The sequence below is a fragment of the Arctopsyche grandis genome, chromosome 1, assembly GCF_051622035.1.
Source record: "Arctopsyche grandis isolate Sample6627 chromosome 1, ASM5162203v2, whole genome shotgun sequence".
Lineage (NCBI taxonomy): Eukaryota > Metazoa > Arthropoda > Insecta > Trichoptera > Hydropsychidae > Arctopsyche > Arctopsyche grandis.
In genome coordinates, this window is record NC_135355.1 from 19811404 (window position 1) to 19832598 (window position 21195).

General features: G+C 35.5%; 2 protein-coding genes across 2 annotated transcripts in view; one reads left to right on the top strand and one right to left on the bottom strand.

The window, feature by feature from the left end:
* The window catches only part of LOC143912229 (uncharacterized), a 318393-nt gene that overhangs the window by 276622 nt on the left and 20576 nt on the right, over positions 1-21195 (top strand). The gene's annotated exons all lie outside the window — the stretch shown is intronic.
* On the bottom strand, positions 799-7741 carry LOC143923165 (uncharacterized). The gene is made up of 2 exons (XM_077446712.1): positions 6347-7741; positions 799-1822 (listed from the first exon to the last, which is right to left on the bottom strand). The coding sequence occupies exons 1-2, from the start codon at positions 6737-6739 to the stop codon at positions 1787-1789; spliced, it is 429 nt and encodes a 142-aa protein (XP_077302838.1). The 5' UTR covers positions 6740-7741; the 3' UTR covers positions 799-1786.

Genomic DNA, 21195 nt, shown 5'->3' on the forward strand with positions numbered 1-21195 from the left:
ACAAGAAATGTGTATAGCACTGTTGGGAGTGCAGTACGGACCAAGCTTCTAGCTGCCCCCGCGCCCCTCCTTCGCCCACTCGGCATATTCCATCGAAAACCGTACTGCACAAAATCATAGACGATGCCTCACTTTCTGATATTATTAACACGATGTATGATCATTATTGGGTGTATCGGTGTGCGGGCGAGCTTAATACACGCTTAAATAATATTGATATTTTCATATAATATACGTACATACATTTATGTATATAATAATATTAAATTTTTCTCAAATTCCTTGGGGGTGCTGCAGTACCGCAGTGCGTATGGACGAGCCGCCACTGATTATATGTGTATGTATGTACGTACATTCTATAAGATAGCTCTGTTTAAAAGTTTTAATTTCTCTTTCAATATTTCCTCAAAGGTAATCGTTCCGACCCCTTTGTGACTGGAACGAAAGGTGAAAGAGGCAAAGGCGAACGTTCAATTTCATTGGCTTCGTCAAAGTCACTCGGGTCCCTCTCCAGCCACCCTCTCCGTCTTTTATTTTCAATTACTTTTATTCATTTTTGTGTCGGAAAATAGCGATCATTCGAAAATAGCATATAGGTAATATATAAAAACGGACTGTCGCTAAATATATTTGTATATTGTATATATGTGACGGACGATAAACCGTCAACCAGTATGGTGAACCATTTTTTTTTCAGTTTTTTTCAGTTTTTTCAGTTTTTTTTCAGTTTTTTTAATATTTTTCAGTTTTTTCATTTTTTTCTGTTTTTTCATTTTTTTTCATTTTCTTCATATTTTTGAAGAAAATGAGCAATCCAATAATATTTGGATCATGGAAGTAGTGCGTATTGCGCAAAACAAATCAAGCATTTTAGTCGCTCTACAGCACATGTTAGTAATATGAGTCGTGAATCTAAAATCGCTCCTAAATAATATTCCAAGATCCACAGTTGTATCAGTTCTCAATAAACGACAGTTCCCAAGACTATACAGAAACTCAACAGGGGACTTTGATCTTTAGTATGATACAGCATGACACTAAATGGTAGACGATTTTTAATAGACCAGTTCAATAGTGATTGGAGATCATTTTGCAAATCTTCAGTCATAGGAACTTTTAATCGCTCTGAAAATTTTTAAGTCATCAGCAAAAAGAAGAAGCTCAGAATGACTTAGCGAATTACCGATGTCATTAACAAACAGAAGAAACAATAAAGGGCCAAGGTTGGACCCTTGTGGTACGCCAGATGATGCATAATATTCATCAGATCGATAATTACCACAAGAAACATATTGTCTTCTCTCTGTTAAATAATCAGCAAAAAAGTTTACCAAATGACCTGAAATCCCAAAATTGGAAAGCTTTCGAACAAGAATTCCATGGTCAACCTTTTCAAAATCAGCGTAAATTACGTCCACTTTCAGCGAAGAATTAAGAGACTTACCAATTACTTTAGAAAAGCATAGTAAATTTGATACAATTGAGCGAGTAGGACGAAATCCATGATGTTGATCAATTAGAAATTGATGACAATGACTGACTACAGACCTATGAAGAATAATTTCGAATACCTTTGCAGGCGCAGAAAGAACCGAAATAGGTCTATAGTTTTCTACTAAAAGTTTATCACCTTTTTTGAAAATTGGAGTTACTTTGGCACATTTCCACGTTTTAGGGAAAATACACGATTTCATAGACAAATTAAAAAGATATTTGAGAGGTTCCATTTATTTTTCAATTAAATAAATCCATATTTCATGTCTTCATACAAAAATTCCCTAATACTTCAATGTTGAGCTTGAATAGTTAGTATCATCAGTGTCTGAAACAAACAAAGAAGATGGGTGAAATACAGTTTTAAAATATTGTGCAAATCCATGTGCAATTTCACCTTCTCCCTCAAAAATGACACCGTCCCTATTATGAATGTTCGTGAAATTTGGGGAAGCATTTTTTCTTGATGATATATATCTCCAAAAGTTCTTTGGATCTTTAGAAATGCTTTTTGCACAATCATCAATATAACGACGATGACATGATGCAGTCAGATACTTGATTCTACTTCGCAGCTTGCTAAAAATATCAAAATCAACCGGGTTCAGATATTTCTTCCACAACTTATGAAAAGCGTGTTTGCGTCCAATAAAATATATTACATCTTTGTTAAACCGTTTTGGAAAAGATCTAACACTATCCGATGGAAGTTTTTACTGAAACAGACGATCAAACACATTATACAATAAGTCATAGAATACATCAACCGCTTCATTAACATCAGTGCTTTCCAAAACTCGCCTCCAATCAAGAGACAACACTGAGTTCAATCTGTCAAAATTGACATTGCCAAATACCCATCCATGTTCATGCAGTTGGCCAGAGTTCACAGTGCTACCAACAGAGACACTGCCACAATGTAATTTTAAATTTAAACTTTAAGAGGGCTGTACACCCGAAACCTTAATTTTGTTACCGTTCCTTTCTTCGATATATATAGACAGTTGCGTTTCGACCAGATAAAACATATTTTAAATTGACAAAATCGAGGTTTCGTATTCTCCTATTTTCTTCTCCAAAACTGGACCAATTTTTAAAAAAAAATCATCATCGGTATGAGAAAGATACTTTTTGTGCATCTATCGGCGTATTTTTTTTTAAATCGAACGTTAAATAAGCACGCTGGACTCGTTTCGTGGGTGTAAAAAAGAGGCGATTTTAAAGATGTTTGGCGGCTCCTAGCTCCTATAAAAAATAATTAATTAAAAAAATAAAACGATAGATGCACCCCAGGTGGATATCCATAGCATATTAAAAAATAATTTCTCTAGTGCCATAATTGAGAAAGGGAGAAGTATAGTACGTTTGTATGGACAAGGCGTTGCTGTCCAGCCCTCTTAAGGCCGGGTGATAATTGTCTATGGCCACAAATTGAACTTCATCGTTTACTACACTGTGACAATTATCGCTTTTAGTAAATATCAAATCCAGTCTACTGTCAAATTTATTAACAAATTTATAAAATTAAGTAATTCACACATCATTAACACATTTTCATTCATACATTTCAGCGAACTGCTATTGAAATCCCTCAAGATTAACATTCTCTTCTTCATCAATCGATCATTCAATTCATACATCTTATCAAAAAACACTGTCACTTCATCGTCTGATATGTTTGGGGGAAAATAAATAACACATACATACAAAGTGAAACATTCAATTTCTAGAGCTATCCATAAATGCTCGCCTATAGTCTCCAGCTGATCCAAGCGTCGACAGGAACGTATAACCTCCCGACGAACAGCCAGCAGCACTCAGCCCCCGCGTCTCATTCTGTCTCTCCTGAAGACCACATGGCGATCATCAAATAGCTCTTCATTACACAAAGAGTCATTAAGCCACGTCTCTGTGAGCGCTACCAGATCAAAGTCATAGGTCTGTACGGAATTGTAAAATTCAACCGTCTTCGTAGCAAGACCTCTTAAATTCTGATAGTAAATAGAGATAGACTTTGACTTACATTTCTGACTCTTTTTGGCATCTTTAGAGGATGCCACCCTACCTCGAAATCGCCACTTATCCACTCCAACACCAGCAAGCCAGAAATCTGATTTAAGTGTTTCTTGGAACTTATCTTCAGGTACTTTCACCTTGTATGATGCATAATTTTTTCTGGTGGGTATTTTTTCAACCTGGATATCTTTTACTCCTTTTTTCTTCATATAATTTATTATTTTGATATCCGTGGTATGAACATCCAGAAAAAAATATGTAAAAACCTGTTCCTCTGGGACGAAACTAGGCTGTCATATTTAGCAGAACCAACAATGTATTTACGAGTTCTGCTGTGCTTAATCGGATGCACAGAATTGGAGCCAGCATTGGAATCATCGAACACATTCCATCCAGTGGAGACCTTCAATGGTGAGTCATTAGATTGAGCTGCCGCAGCGGCCACTGAAGGAGGACTGGAGGCAGCTACAGATGAATACAATAATGGCATTTTCGAAGATAGTGTTGTTGTTATTGTTGACATTTGACAGTTGTTATGTTACGGGGACAAGTAGGAGATGGTGTAGAATATTATAGTCACAGATTTTGTCAAATGATTATATTCTTTAATTAGCAGTAAATATAAACGAGATTAATGTACAAGTTTGTATTACAAGTTACTAGTCTCGGAGTGCTAGTTAGGCAGTTTAATTACAAGTGCCTTGTGAGACTGTTTGATCGCAAGTAACTATGTAGTAATCACAAGTTACTAATAAGGCAGTTTAATCACAAGACTGTTTTATACTGCAAGTGATCAGTTAGAGTGTTTGATCGCAAGTTACACTATTCAATCGCAAGTTACTAGTTAGAGTGTTTGATCGCAAGTTACACTATTCAATCGCAAGTTACTAGTTAGAGTGTTTGATCGCAAGTGAGGTTCAATAGATCTAACATGAGCATTTATACACAAAAGAATGATAAGTTTTAACCAATCACAGAATGTTGGTAAATAACAAAGTGATTAAGATACAGAGCAACATCCGTGTGTAAGACAGTTTTAATATTTGATTTATGTATCCTTTGAGAGTATCGAGACATTATTGAGTAGAAATACAATTTATCATAGAGATAAAGAGTGATAATAATATTTTAGGGTTTACACGTATCGTGGGACAAAATGCAGCTATAGCAATAAAGATTATTAAAAGTAATACTTTGGATTTCAACAGGTCATTAACTATGTCGTCTTATATAACAATCGTGTTAGAAACTCGCATAAATTATAATAGATAAAAGTTAAGTAGATAGGATTGAACAGAATAGTTTATTTATTTATTTATATATATTTTAGCTATCAAGCTAATTTAAAAAAAAATACATCTTAATTATTATACTTAACTCTAAAATTTATAATTAACTTATATGTACTGTCCCTCACAGAGGTGTCTCTTCGCACCTCGCAGGAATGCATCCATGTTTTTAGCAGACCTGACGCACTCAGGGAGGGCATTATACATGAGCACACCCCTGTGAAAAACACCCCCAGCCGTCTTATTCTTTCTTACTCTACTTACAACTAGTTTGTCCTTATTTCTAGTATAAAAACTATGTTTATCTCTATTCCTTATTATATAATCATCAAAATACTTAGGTAATAACTTATGATCTAACTTATAAACAAAAGACAATGTACTAATATTTAGACTAATTCTAATACTCATCCATCCTAATTCATCTAACATACTTCCAATACTCTTAAATCTACTCACATTCAAAATAGCTCTCATAGCTTTATTCTGTATTTTTTGCATTTTTTCTAAATCTTGGCCACTAAACAAATTAAGCACAGTGGCACAACAAACCACATGTGGCAAGACAATTGAATTAAACACTAAAATTTTACTTTTTTTACTTAAAATATTTCTTAATCTACATAATACACCAACTTTTCTAGCCATTTTTTTTATTATATAGTCAGCGTGCATTTTAAAATTTAGTCCTGAATCTATGTATACACCTAAGTATTTTATATTTTCAACTTTTTCAATTAACTTATCATTAATTCTAATTTCATTCAATATATTTTTATTTTTACCATTCAACCACATCATTTTTGTTTTATTCACATTCAACTTTAATTTATTTTCACACAACCAGTCATTCACATAATTTAATTCTATATTTAAAATCTCAGACATTACATCAACATTCTTTCCAATTATATATATCAATGTATCATCTGCAAACAAATGTATTTTACACATCTTAATTACCTTAACAATATCGTTTATATATAATATAAATAATAAGGGTCCCAATTTGGACCCTTGCGGCACTCCATGAGGTGTTACATATTCAGAGGATAACACCTTATCAATTTTTACTCTTTGCCTTCTATTATTTAAGTATGATTGAAGCCACTTTAATACTATACCATTTATTCCTAACTTATATAATTTTTGTAATAAAATATTCCTATCTACTGTCTCGAACGCTCGCTTAAAATCTAGAAAAACTGCTCCAACAACCATGCTAGATTCATCCATCGTCTCCATCCAATCAGAAACCACCAATTGGATAGCGGTTTCTGTTGAATGTTTCACTCTAAATCCAGACTGTTCCACAACCAAACAATCATTTATACTAATGAACTCTTTCAATTGAATCATAACGATTTCCTTGATTGAACAGAATAGTTGATTGTACAGTGTGGAAGCAATAAAGATATTGAAAGTCTCAAATAATGAGGGATAACTTTAAGAGATAACATCATAAGTAGTTAAAAATGAAACATATGTTCAAACTTAAGGTTAAAGGGTATTATACATAAGTATATACATAGGTTGTAAGATCCTACCACATAACAGTTAGGTGACGTCAGCGATGCACGTCGACTCATTTGGCCACTCCGCAATGCATCGATATCAATGACATTGTCAGATACTTGGCGAGTAGATGACGCGGACCCACGTACAGGAACATGCGACGTAGTGGGTATCTTCTGATGATGCTTCACCTCAGACATCTCTTGAAGCAGTGGGTCGAGTTTGGACTCAACAGTCCCCAGGTAGTGCTCACTGACCGATACAGCAAGGGTTTGTATCTCCATTGTAGAGGTTCTGATCATGCGAATCGAATTCGCAGACAAGCAGTTCCGCTTAGGGTCAGGACCAAGGGCACTCAAAATGCAAGTGCACAATTCCAGGATCCTGGAGCCACCATTCCTGGTTGAATCCGTGATTGAAACCATGGCAAACAGTGACAACACTACACACGTCAACACACGTCAATAATACAGATGGATATGATGGATAGGCTTGTGTAGTTCGCGAACGAACTATGTAGGTCGTAAGAGCGCTCCCACAGGTGAACTAATCGAACTAGTTCCCTCACTCCTCGTTCCATAGTTCGTGACCGAATGAGCGAGAGTGGGACGGCACTACACCACACTACACTAATACACCAATACTGCCGCTCGCTCACTGCACATGCGCGCGCGTCTTGTTCACTCTCTTACGATCTAGTTCGTTCGCGAACTACACAAGACAGTTCGTTCGCGAACTACACAAGACAGTTCGTTCGCGAACTACACAAGACAGTTCGTTCGCGAACTACACAAGACAGTTCGTTCGCGAACTACACAAGACAGTTCGTTCGCGAACTACACAAGACTAAGTTCATTAGTTCGTGACCGAATGAGCGAGAGTGATGTTAACCGAACGTTAAATAAATTTTAAAATAATAAGACACTGTTGTTATCAGGTAACTTATGTTTCTAATGTATAATAACAATTACTATTAACAATTAATTAATTTCTGTAATATACTTTAAGTTCAAGTCCTTAATGAACGTAGAACACTATTTTCATCGAATAAAGTGTCCAAATTGATATTTTTACATAGTTCTCACTATCTTACTCAAACAAGTCATTATGTTTAATTGTTAGGTAACAACTTTATAAATGTAAGTGATATTTTTTATAAGAACTAACCAGTACCTAAAAGTAATATAATTGTCGATTATTTCTAAAAAAAATATAAAAAATTTGATTATTTTTGTTTTCTTTTTTGCGTCATGTGTTATTCTGTCATCGAGCCAAAACGAGCGAACGATCTGCGAGCGAACGATCACGCGAACGAACGAGCGAACGATCTGCCTTTCACTGATTCAATCTGGGAGCTGACGAACTAGAAGAGCGAACTAGTTCGTTTAGGAGCGGCGAACTAAGCTGAGCGATCTCAGTTGCGAACTACTATGCCCAAGCCTAATGATGGATATATATATATATATATATATATATATATATATATATATATATATATATATATATATATACACAAAAAAGGTGATAAAAGCGATATCAAGAACTACCGACCCATTAGTTTACTTTCAGCGGTCTACAAGCTCTTCACGAAGGTTATTACAGAAAGGCTGAAGAATATCCTCGACGAGAACCAACCTATAGAACAGGCAGGATTTAGGGCAAATTTCAGTACAATGGACCACCTCCAAGTAGTTGGCGAACTAATCGAACGCGCCAACGAATATCAACGGCCATGTTGCCTAGGTTTCGTCGATTATGAGAAAGCCTTCGATACAGTGAGCCACAATGCAGTACTTAACGCTCTACAAACACAGGGAGTACCGGAACCCTATGTGGGGCTGTTAGCTGCAATATATAAGAATGCCACAGCTTCGGTTAAAATTTTTTCAGGTACAGATAGATTTAGCATAAGAAAAGGAGTAAGACAAGGAGATACAATCTCGCCCAAGTTATTCAATGCGGTGCCTGAGGGAGTTTTCAGGAACTTGGAATGGGACAAAGCCGGAGTAAGCATCAACGGTCGCTTCTTGAGTCACCTTCGGTTCGCAGACGATATAGTTTTAATAGCTCGTGATTCAGCTGACCTACTTAACAGACTAACACAGCTGGACAGGGAAAGTAGAAAAGTAGGATTAAAAATTAACGTAGATAAGACCAAACTAATGTTCAATAGGTATTGCATGCCTGATAGCATCCCATTAGATGATAAACCAGTAGAAGTAGTAAATAATTATTTATATTTAGGTCAAATAATTGACATGTCTGGTAATAAAGATGAAGAGATAAAGAGACGTATGAAATTAGGATGGAGTGCATTTGGACGGATGAATGCTGTTTTTAAATCAAAAATGCCACTCTGCCTGAAGAAAAAGATCTTTGATCAATGCGTTTTGCCAGTGATGAGGTATGGATGTGAAACTTGGACACTGAACACCAAGATGCTACATAAAATCCAATGCACTCAAAGAAGTATGGAGCGCTGTATGCTTGGCATAACGAGAAAAGACAGAAAGCGGAACACGTGGGTGAGAAGTATGACAAGAGTAGTGGACATAGTGGATAGAGTGAAGAGATTGAAATGGCAATGGGCGGGTCACGTAGCTAGGAGGTTGGACGAAAGGTGGACAAAAGAATTGCTTGAATGGTAACCGAGAGAATGCAAAAGGGTAAAAGGAAGACCGCAAGGAAGATGGGTGAACGAAATTAGGAAAATGTGCGGGGTGAGATGGATGAGTGTTGCGCAAAACAGAGACGGGTGGAAGCGTGTTGGAGAGGCCTTCATCCAGCAGTGGATGGCGAGTGGCTGTAAATGATGATGATATATATATATATATATATATATATATATATATATATATATATATATATATATATATATATATATATATATATATATATATATATATATATATATATATATATATATGTGTATATAAATAGTAAAATATCAAACATACATTTTATTATATTATGTGCGTTTGTTATTTCTCTTTTTTCTCATTTTTTGATCATCTGCGATACTTTTATCATCCGAGGCATCTGCGATACTTTTATCATCCGAGCGTTGTTCAGGTTTATTTCAAAGATACGACTTTTGACATGTTTTATTTACACGGGTGTCATTAAAACACGCTTTTGTTTTCCAGTTACGACGTTTCACCGACAACAACTACCTTTACAGACATGGCACGCAAAAATTGTTTTGTATGTGTATAATATTGTATAGCTTATATAGTAAGCGTAAGAAAAATTCAGAATTTTCCGTGTTGGGAGCGCGTTATGCGAGTTTATCGATACCAAATTCGAATGGGGTGAGTGGAGAAAGGGTGGTGTTGGAAAACGGAAATATACATTTTTACAGGGAAATGGGTATGTGTCGAACTAGTATATCGTTTTATTTCACGCTTGGCCGATTGGCTGCCCGACTTGCAACTTTTAAACGATAGTCATCGTATAAAACGATTGGCTCAACAGTGGACAAAGTCTCTCTTTTATTTTATACCTAGTATCTAGTGATTCTGCGACGAGACGAGAATTCCTAGCTTTTTTGTTGTATCAGGTCCCGGGAATTTTAACAAAAAAAAAATATATGTATATATATTTATATATATATATATATATATATATATATATATATATATATATATATATATATATATATATATATATATATATATATATATATATATATATATATATATACACATATATATTTGCACGTGGATACGCATTAGGCAATTATTATGTATATATGATAAGACGACCGCCTTAAGTGACCGTTCGCGCTGAAAGAGTTTGGGCGTTAATTTGACAATGAACTTTGCATAGATTATGCAATACATCTGGCTGTAATAGAAGTATTATACCAGAAAAAATATCAATATCAAACTGACGATGACTTTTATTTTTCTAACGAAAATTCTGTAGGAGTGACTGCGAAACTTATAAATTTGAAACTAGGAATAATGCAGTGAGTTTGAAACCAAGCTTTTATGATGCTCTTATGGATACTCGCAAAATTATAATTTTTTTCAGAATAGGCTAAAAAAATCGTTGATTGACTTGAATATGGGCCATATTTGGAACATATCGAATAATAGCGTATCAAAAACTATTTCTCGATCCTATTAATTCCTCCATCGATCCTATAAAGGTACCAGTTAAAGATTTAAGTAGTCGAGAATCTAATTTATTGACTTCCGAAATTATTATTAACTTTTACTATTATTATTATTATTATTAATGTTTTTTGTGGCTGCGATCGTTGCTGTATTATATAATATGTAGACTGTGGATAGACACCGTGCTTTTTCCAGGAATCGGGGCGGTTTAGCTCTATTTACAGAGTCCAAAAAAAAAACGTTCGGCGAACCTTTAACAATGCATTTACAACAATTGAACAATACGCGGCACCGTCTGGATCCGGACTTTAAAATATATGTATATTTTCATAAAAAAATAAACAAATGTATTAAAAAGTACACCTTTTTAATTAAATTTGGTTTCGAAAATTAAAAATTTGGCTTTCTATCACACACAATACTTTTAAACATACAAATATTTATTGACGACCAATTAAAAGTTTCGAGTCCCGGGACTTCAGAATCACTACATATGTTTGTACATACATTCATATACGAACTATAAAAAGCTTTGAAAATCAAAATTATAATACATAATATTATTGTTGATTATTAAACATCGGAGTGATGAATTCTGTATTATTTCGAACTGCGGGTTTTCCATAACCATACGTGTAATTATATATTTATTTACATACATTTGCCTATTTCTGCATGCCCGAATTTCGTTTTACATATCTCTCATTTTTTTTCACCAGTGTCCCTGTTACTGGAAAATGGGAAATTTCCCATCGTGGGTTCTTTTGCCGTATGATTCAATTATTGGAATTTTAATACACACGACCATTCGCAAGAGAACCAATTTAATTTTTTTTTCTTTTTTACCGTATAAACGCATGTACATACATTTACTTTTAAATTGTGAATATATTTAACAAAATAAATTCCAGAAGATTGGCATGGTATAGCTATTGCATACCAGTAGATATATCGTGGGTTCAAGGGTTACGTTGCTGGTAAGGTCTTGTGGTTATTGGGAAAGCACATATCGACTGTCTCCTGTTAGATTTTTCTAGCTTTAACTCTTGAGGGTGATCCCATGTATGTATTTGTATACTCCCCCCTCATTTTCTCGCAAATTCGATTTATAAGCATCTAGAATTGGTTAAATATTATAAAAAGCTATCTACATAAAGTATATTTCGCAAGTTTAATGTGTATCAAAAATTTGTTGATTGTCCATAGATGTCTCCATTTTTACTTACCTCTTATTAAGTTCACATGGTTTTCGTATTCCATTGTATTCTATGTACTATATATTATTAGTGTTGTGCCCGTTGATTTCAACGGGTGGTTTCGAAAATGAATTGAAACACGAATAATAAGAAAGTTATATGAAGTATATTGTATAATGTAAGGTAATTTATAGGCGCACACGCACGTGCATAATATTAATCGTAATAAAAGTGGCATATTATACACTTAGCAATCCAACTCTAAGCTACCTAAAAGAAGATTATACACATGGAAATCCCCAATAGACTGTCCTGATAATATTGTGCGAAACCAAATTGACTTTATTTTGATAAACAGTAGATTTAAAAATAGTATAAAATCGGTGAAAACCTACCCTGGTGCAGACGTGGCATCCGATCATAAAATACTTTGTGGGAAATTGAAGATAAGACATGAAAAATATTTTAAGAGCATCAAAACCTAAACCAAGATTGGATTTAGAGCTGCTTAAAAATCTTACGATCCACGAACAATTTACAAAATATCTCAATAAAAATTTTAAACAAAAATGTATTGAAGAAAATAGTAATGTAAACTTAAAGTGGGAAGGTATGAAATCAGCAATGACCCAATCTGGGAAAAAGTTTCTTGAAACAAATCAAATAATCAATAAAAAACAACCTTGGATGACGGATGAAATTATACATTTAATGGAAGAACGTAGAAAACACAAACATAATAATCCAACACAATATAAAAATATTCACCGTCAAATTCAAAGGAAAATTAAAGAAATCAAAGAAAAATGGATCGAAAATAAATGTGACGAAATTGAAGAATTACAAGAAAAACACGATGAATTTAACGTACATAAAAAACTAAAAGAAGCAACAGGATCATTCAGAAAAAAAGATTTCATACTCCTTAGGAATAAAAATGGAAAAATTAAATATGGATGAGAAGAAATCAGAATGGACTGAGTACACAAAATTGCTCTTTAAAGACAATAGAGAAACCGGTGGGCATATTGAAGATCCAGGAACGGGACCATATACATATATTGAAATCCGAAGTGGAACATGCTATAAAACTAGTAAACAGTCGGAAACCTACTGGACCGGATCTGATTCCTGCCAAATTCCTCAAGTTATTGGACGACGATAACATAGAAGATCTCACAAAACTCTTCAATAAAATATATTTATCAGGCGAACTACCTAGCGGTTGGTAACAACCCATATTTATCCCGTTGCCAAAAAAGAGTAACGCGAGGCCGTGTAGCGACTTCAGAATAATTAGCCTAATGAGTCACACATTGAAGATCCTACTAAGGATGATACAGGGCAGAATTTACTCACGGTGTGAAGAGGCGATTAGCAGAGAGCAGTTTAGGTTCAGACAAGGCTTGGGTACCCGAGAGGCCCTTTTCTGTATGAAAACACTTCTCCAAAGATGCAGAAAAGTCCGTAAACCTGTGTACATCTGCTTTATAGACTTTGAAAAGGCCTTTGACCGTGTCCAACACGCTCGCCTGATGGAAACATTAAAAAATATTGGCCTGGATGACAGCGATGTCAGATTGCTACGAAATATTTATTGGAATCAGACTGCAGTAGTACGTGTCGATGAACAATTCACTGATGAGATTCCTATAGAACGGGGCGTCAGGTAAGGATGCATCCTATCACCTACTCTTTTTAACACCTACACCGAATCCATCTTCCACGATGCTCTCCAAGAGGCGGAGGGCATCAAGGTGGACGGCGAGACGATCACCAATATAAGATATGCTGATGACACGGCACTAGTCGCTGAAAATTTAGCAGACCTGCAAAGATCTCTAGACCGTGTACATCAAGAAAGCAATCGAAGAGGTCTGCGCATAAATCTAAAGAAGACAAAATTTATGATAGTAGATAGAATGCAAACAGACACCGGGAATCTAGCCTTGGATGGAGAGGTGATAGAAAGAGTAAAAATATTCAATCACCTGGGTACCTGGCTGAATGAAGAGATAGACCCAGATGAAGATCTAAGAATCCGCATCGAGATGACTAGAACAGCAAATGTAAATATTTATTAATATAAAAAGATTACAGATCATATAAAAAAGTTTTTAAAAACATACCTCTTCTATAATTTGTATATCAAATTATTATTTTGAATAAAAACACCAATATTTTTTTTTACTACCGCCATCTATGTATAAAATTAATGAATACCAACTGTCACCGAGATTAAAAATGTTCCGACTTGAAAAGCTTCTTAAACGATATTTTATCTCTATCGTAATGGCGGAGGATCCATTTACTTATATTGATGACCAAAATGAGCAATATGGCAAAGTATGAAAACAATCGGATAAGAGGCAAACTTTTTCCTGAATTGTAATCGTAAGTGAAACGTAAAGGAGGTATGTAAAAATGAAGGTGGCGCTTACAAACAAGCATCTCAATCTTCATACGCGGTTGAGATTCGCGAAGAGCTACTGGACTCTGAAGACCAAGATGATCAGCCGCATCGAAGCTTTTGAGATATGGGCCTATAGGCGTATGCTGAAGATTCCGTGGACCAAAAAGATATCAAACGAAGCTGTCCTCGGGATGATGGGGAGAGGCAGGGAACTTGTTTCTGTCATCAAGCGGAGAAAGATGGAGTACCTCGGACACATGATACGGGGTCCAAAATACGAATTTCTCCGTTTGATAACCATGGGGAAAATAAAAGGAAAAAAATGGATTGGCAGGAAAAAGTTAGCTTGGCTTCGAAACATGCGCATGTGGACCGATATGAGCGCCGAAGAACTGCTCCGAGCCGCTGAAGACCGATGCAGATATCTTTAAATAATCGACGAGGCGGTCGCCAACGTCCGGATGCGGACAAGGCATTAACAAGAAGAAGAAGAATCCAACCCGTTCGAAATGATGAATGAATGTGTGTGTGTGCCCTGGGGGTTCGCCCCCCGGGCCCCCGGCACCCCCCGACACCTCTGGCGCCCTGGAGGTTTCTCCCCAGCGCCCCCGGAACTCTGGGGCTTCGCCCCCAGCGCCTGCGCCCCCGACGCCCAGAGCACCTCCCGCGCTCCAGGGTCGTCCGGCACGTCCATCGCGGCCGGAGAACACTCGGCGAATGCGACGATGCTCGACGCCTCCCCCCTCCCCCACTACCACGCTTCCCGGCGTCTCGATTACTCGGCTGTGATTGGTTCCCCATACTGGTTGATCGTCCGTCACAAACATACAAACATACATACATATTTAGGTATTTCAGTTTTTATATTTATTTCACAACATTAAATTAATCATGCACATTCGCCTTACAGATTGCTCGAAAGCGGTGAATGTGCCCAACAGATTAAGAATCGATACATCATATAATACATATATTATTAAATACATAATTAAACATTAAAATAAATCGAAATAACGTCTGACATCTATGGTCAGACATTAATATAAACGTCGTAAACAATACGAATAACATTATTTATTATGTAACAATACGAAATATTTATATTTCAATAATCATCCATAGAGACATATATGGAGAAAATCTGGTGAAACCTAAGAGATAATAATAACTCAAGGTTTTTTGCAATAGAAAATTGGATAAGAAAGCAATTTTACAGGAATCGTTTCAAATCAGAAAAATTGACAAATTCTGATATGAAACGACCGACCCCGACAAACCAAGGTCTGGCCAGCAACGAGACTCCAGTGGAAAGCGAACTCGTGACCTCTAGCACGAGAGAATACAACACTTACCACTAGACCACGCTGTACATAGATATTTAGCACATAGAATATATATTATTATTCTATGTACTATGTATTGTATGTTATATTAAAATAAAGTTCGGGTGTGACCGACCCATGACTTTATCTATGTATTTGAGGAATCTAAGAAGGGTACAAAACAAAATTACAAAATTACGTACATACAGATTTAAAATACTAATAACTATGTATGATAGCGATACAAATTGAGCGCAAATGTATGGAAACTTGCACAAGACAAAATTTCTACTTCCGGTAGTCGGATTTTGTTCAAATTTTTTTAATACTTAAAATAACTATCAGTATTAATACACATTAAATATCAATAAAATAAAAATAATTTAAAAGGTCAAAATAAAATAATGAAATATTGTTTTTAAAAAAAATACTACTTCCGGTTTACGAATTCTAACCAAAACGTTAGCAGCTCTAAGTTAGCACATAAAGAGTACAAATATAAATTTTCAGCTTAATACTTCCAGGGGTGTGGGCAGAGTAGTGGGCACAACATTTTTGACCTTTCTTAGAGGAAAAAAATCCCACTTCCTGTTTATAAAATTTAATGATTTATTTTTATTTTTATCACATTGATACAAAAATTATACTTGAATTTTTTTGTGACGAGCACGCGTGTTTATGGGGTCGAAAAAAATAGTGAAAGAAAAATCGGACAAGAGTAAACTGCCACTTTCGGTTGACGGATGCTTACCAAATTTTATAAATAACTTGGTATTATACTTAAACTTCTAGATATGAAATTTCAGTTGAATAAATCAAACGGTTTCTGAGAAAAACATAAAAAACCTCGATTCTATAGAGTAAAAGTACTATTTCCAGTTCAGATAAAAATATTTAAAAATATATAGTTATAAAAATTATTATTTCTAGTACATGTCAAAAAATTTCAGTCCGATTCAGTTAGTGGTTTGGGAGATAATTGAATTCAAAAACTTAAAAAAAAAAAAGAAACCTATAAGGGAGGTACCATTTCCAGTCAACTTAAAAATTTACGTCATGTCGATAAGAATTTCAGTAACTGATACTAAGTTTCAGTTTAATAGGACTAACGGTGTTCAAAAAATCCCCAAAATACACAATCAAACACACACACACACACGCATTGTTTTCTAGATCATGAAAACGTGATCAGTAATCGATTCTGAGTGAATCAGTCAAAATCTCGAGTTCGACTTTTCGCATGATCACGAAACTTCACCTATGCATTGTTACTACGTCGTACTAACCATATTTGTCGCCTTGGGGTCATTCCTGTCATGGCACATTGTATGTATGTAAGTAAAATAAAATAATAATAGTATATATCAGTGTCTCATATGTCAGTTCAAAGTTTTTATTTTTACATCGCCAAAACCTACGAATGTTATTATTTTCTCGTTGTGCTTGTTTATATGTTGTTTTTTTTTTACTTTATTTTTATTGCGAAAAGTTCTACAACGACCCGACAGCTACGTGGTCGTTTTACAAAGTCCATACTGTCAGCGGTTGTCAACCATGTCGAAATTTTAGATCGAAATGTAAAATCCTGTGTTAAATTTCGCGAGTATTGCAATTTCGCGGATCGTCGGAAAAGAGCGAAAGAGAGAGAACGCAGACGGCGCTGGGAAAAATGAAAAATGCGTGCGTAATTGTAGGCGGAAGGACACAAATTGCGAATTAAATTCAGAATATTTTCCGGGAAACGTTTATTTAATTAACGAATGGAAAAAATAATAATAATAAAATGGAAATATGACGTAGACAGAGGAAAAAATATAACCATGTTAATATAATAAAAAGGAGGCTCAAAGAAAGGATGAAAATAATATTTTCACAGTACATATGCACATTGTAGAAATATATTAATAAGGGTTTATTTATACCTTATAATAAATCAATTGGCAATATCCCTTCTTCATTATATTATTGTATGTAACATACGAATTGTGTATAAATATAAAATCAATAATATATATGTACACATATGTATGTATGTAAATATAAATTTCCGAAACTGTTGTTTCTTGTGTGTGTATGTGTGTAAATGTGTAATCATTGATAGTCCTATCAACCTAAAAAATACTATCGGTTACTGAAATGCTTATCAATACGAGGTAATTTTTAAGTTGACTGGATGTGGTACCTTTCCTTATACATACATGTACATGTCCTATTTTTTTAGATCAACCGGAAGTGGCAGTTTACTTTTGTTCGAGTTTTCTTCCACTCTTTTTTTCGACCCTTTAAATATATGTGCTCTTCACGATCAGTATAATCCTTATATTAATTGCATGTGAATAAAAAATAATTTAAAATTTTTATTAACCGGAAGAGGGATTTTTTCCTCTAAGAAAAGTCAAAAATGTTTTTTCCACAGTGCTGAACGTATCGAGTTGAAAATTTAAATTTGTATTCTTTATATTTATATTTAGAAAGGATAAGGTTTTGATTAAAATAAGTAAACCGGAAGTAGTAATTTTTTTTAACAATATATTTCATTATTTTATTTTTACGTTTTAAATTATTTATCTTCTTTATATTTTACTAGCTTTATTACCCGGCTTTGCCCGGGATGTATAAAAAAAAATAAAAAAATGTTAAAAAAACAATCAGAAAAAAAAATTAAATAAAAACAAAAAAAAAAAAAATAAATAAAAATTGATAAAATGCCCTCCTGAACCTTTGCCGTCTAGGGCTACGCCACCTGCGCCCCCCTGAGCATTTGCCGTCTAGGGCTACGCCACCTGCGCCCCCTTGAGCATTTGCCGTCTAGGGCTACGCCACCTGCGCCCCCCTGAGCATTTACCATATAAGGCTCCGCCCCCCTAAACCTTTGCTGTCTAGGGCTACGCCACCCGCGCCCTTCTGAGCATTTGCCGTCTAGGGCTACGCCCCCTACGCCCCCTTGAACCTTCGCCGTCTTGGGCTACGCCACCTGCGCCCCCCTGAGCATTTTCCGTCTAGGGCTACGCCCCCTGCGCCCCCCTCAACTAAATCGAACCAGCGCTAAAATCGAATCGGCGCCTATGAATCGAAAAAAAAATAAATCGAATCATTTGTTCGATGACGTCACGGATCTACGAACGAACGAACCAAGGATACATACAAAGTCTCTTTCCAAATTATATATTAAGAAGATAGCTTTATTACTCTAAAAAATAAAAAATAAATTAATAAAATTAAAAAAAAAAAATTTAAAAAAATTTAAAAAAAATTTAAAAAAAATATATAAAAAAAATATTTTTATTTATCTGCGCCCCCGACAGGCGCGAGTCTCTATGGGACTGCGCGCCTTGTGACGCCCCCAACAGGGGCCCCATTGGGCTGCACCCCTTGCGGCGCCCCAGCAGGGGCCCCATGTGGGCTGCACCCCCTTCGGCGGGGCCCCATGGGTGCTGCGCCCCCTGTGGCGCCTTTGTCGGGCCCCCATGGGGGCTGCGCCCCTTTTGGCGGACACTGCGGGGACTTTGAATCGAAAAAAAAATAAATCGAACGTGTTATTTCCACCCAACGATGCACACAACCAACGATCGATGGTTGATGGACGTAACTATGACCACACAAATAAAGACGACCAACCATGACGTCACAAACATTAGTGTTTTATATAGTAGATGCTTATAATATTTTTAGTGATATTGAGTAATAAAAAACTACTGAACAAAATTCGACAACCGAAAGGAGACCTTGTGTGAGTTTCCTATCAAGCTTGTATCGAAAATGTTTTCATAGCCGTTATGTGTGAACGAGCATGTGCGTCATTATTGAATTTCGTTTTTCATACTTCTTATATTCCTCAAATACATGGATAAAGTCATGGGTTGGTCATACCCGAATTGTTTTTGTAAGCTTTTATCACTCATATGTTTTATTCGAATTTTTTACGAGTACAATTTTTATGTCTTTATTCAATCATATCTGCTCGAATATTGGATAGAAATACTGATTATATAAATATATGTATGTACATTGTAAAATACTTAACACACGATATTTCAAATGTTTATTTTAGAAAAATATTGTTGATCTTTAACATTTCCTCGAGTGCGTGGAGATCGAGTAGAAAACTATGTAACGATCCATCCATTAGTGGAGAAGGTCCGGTCTGGTTATGATTCAAGTACAGCGGGATGCACTGGCATATTTGAGCCAGGAATATTGTAAAATCACGGGAACGGAAAGTTAGCCAGCGCGTCATGGACAGCCAGACAAACATTAAACAATGTTTCAATCGAAAAGTTTTAACGCACTTGCAATTTAGTTGAATTTAATTTATGACTTCACCGAACATCCATAATAGAAATATTTTCCATTCCTGTATTCGAAAATATAATCTTAAGTTTAGGGAAAAAAGATTTTACATATAGGAAATAAATATATTGTAACGTACGCCGCGGATTAAGCGAATAGAATCCCAGAGACTGTGACCGTTCAAAGATTATCTGTAACGGATATCTGTTAACGGATTAACTAAATGCATACCGTGCGACTGGTATAAGTGGGTTTTAAGGATTAGCGACAAGCTAAGTGCATGAAACAATGATTGCACTTCTCATACCGTGGGAATACATATCCGAATACGTGACTATACAGTAGGTAAACAGATTAGACGTCCTGAGAGACCGTGAGACCGGTGTAAGTGGTTTTAGGGATTAGCGACAAGCTAAGTGCATGAAAGCTAAACAATGATTGCACTTCTCATACCGTGGGAATACATATCCGAATACGTGACTATACTGTAGGTAAACAGATTAGACGTCCTGAGAGATCTACCCCTTATAAGGCGGTACGTAGGCGATATCAGGTCATTCTGGACGGAGCAGTGACCGTGCGTGTATCTCCTGAATCATCAATAAATGCTGTGAAACGACTGTTGGCCTTTAACTTGGATCCTCCACCCACCCCTACGCAAAAATATTATAATTTATGAGTTGACCATTTTAAATTGCAAGTGGTAAAATCGGACCGAGTTTCGACTGGAGTCACTAAATTTGAACGTAATTTATAAGTAAATTTTAATTTATTGAAGTCTAGATGACGTATGGCACATTTTTTTTATTTTAAGCCAGTAAACAAGTTTTTGAACGCGTCTTTTGTGTTAAATACATATGTATATTGATATTTCTTTGCAAAAACCTTCTACATACACCTGAGAAAAAATTAACTTATATATAATTTCGAAAGAGACTTTGTATGTAAATATATATAGGTATGTTTATAAGTATCTTTGGTTGGGAATCGTAAACAAGTCAAAATTTCTATGACGACGAGTCGATTTTTTTTTTGATTCAAATAAATTGAATAAAAAAACAAATGAATATTTACTATTAGATTCGTTATGTGTACGCTGTTTATATTACAAATATTGAGCGAAGCCGGGTAAAACAACTTGTATATATGTATATAAAAATCAATTTTTGTTTGTCTGTCTGTCTTTCTGTCTATCACGTATGCGTTCCTATACCATTCAACCGATTGCGATGAAACTTACATGAGTTAGGGCGAAATCACACATGGTGGTACGTGGTACATGGTTTTTTTTAAATACTTTTAAACGTCCTAAAAAAATGGGCATTTCTTCATGCGATACCCAGTACATTCATGCGATGTCCGGTACACAGCGTCAAAAAAAGACTCCCTGGGTGTGTTTGGTAAAATTGTATTCTTGTATTTATCCTTACTTGGCAGTGATCGATAACGGTTTTAAGAAATATATGAGAACTTGTCGACGTATCACATACCACATCCCACGCTGTGTAATTTTGCCCTTATTTACTTTTTATTTTACAT

Coding starts and splice junctions, on each gene's coding strand:
- LOC143923165 (XM_077446712.1), bottom strand. CDS start 6,739: ATGGTTTCAATCACGGATTCAACCAGGAATGGTGGCTCCAGGATCCTG. Junction 1,823..6,346: donor CGTCACCTAACTGTTATGTG/GTAGGATCTTAC, acceptor TGTTTGTTTCAG/ACACTGATGATACTAACTAT.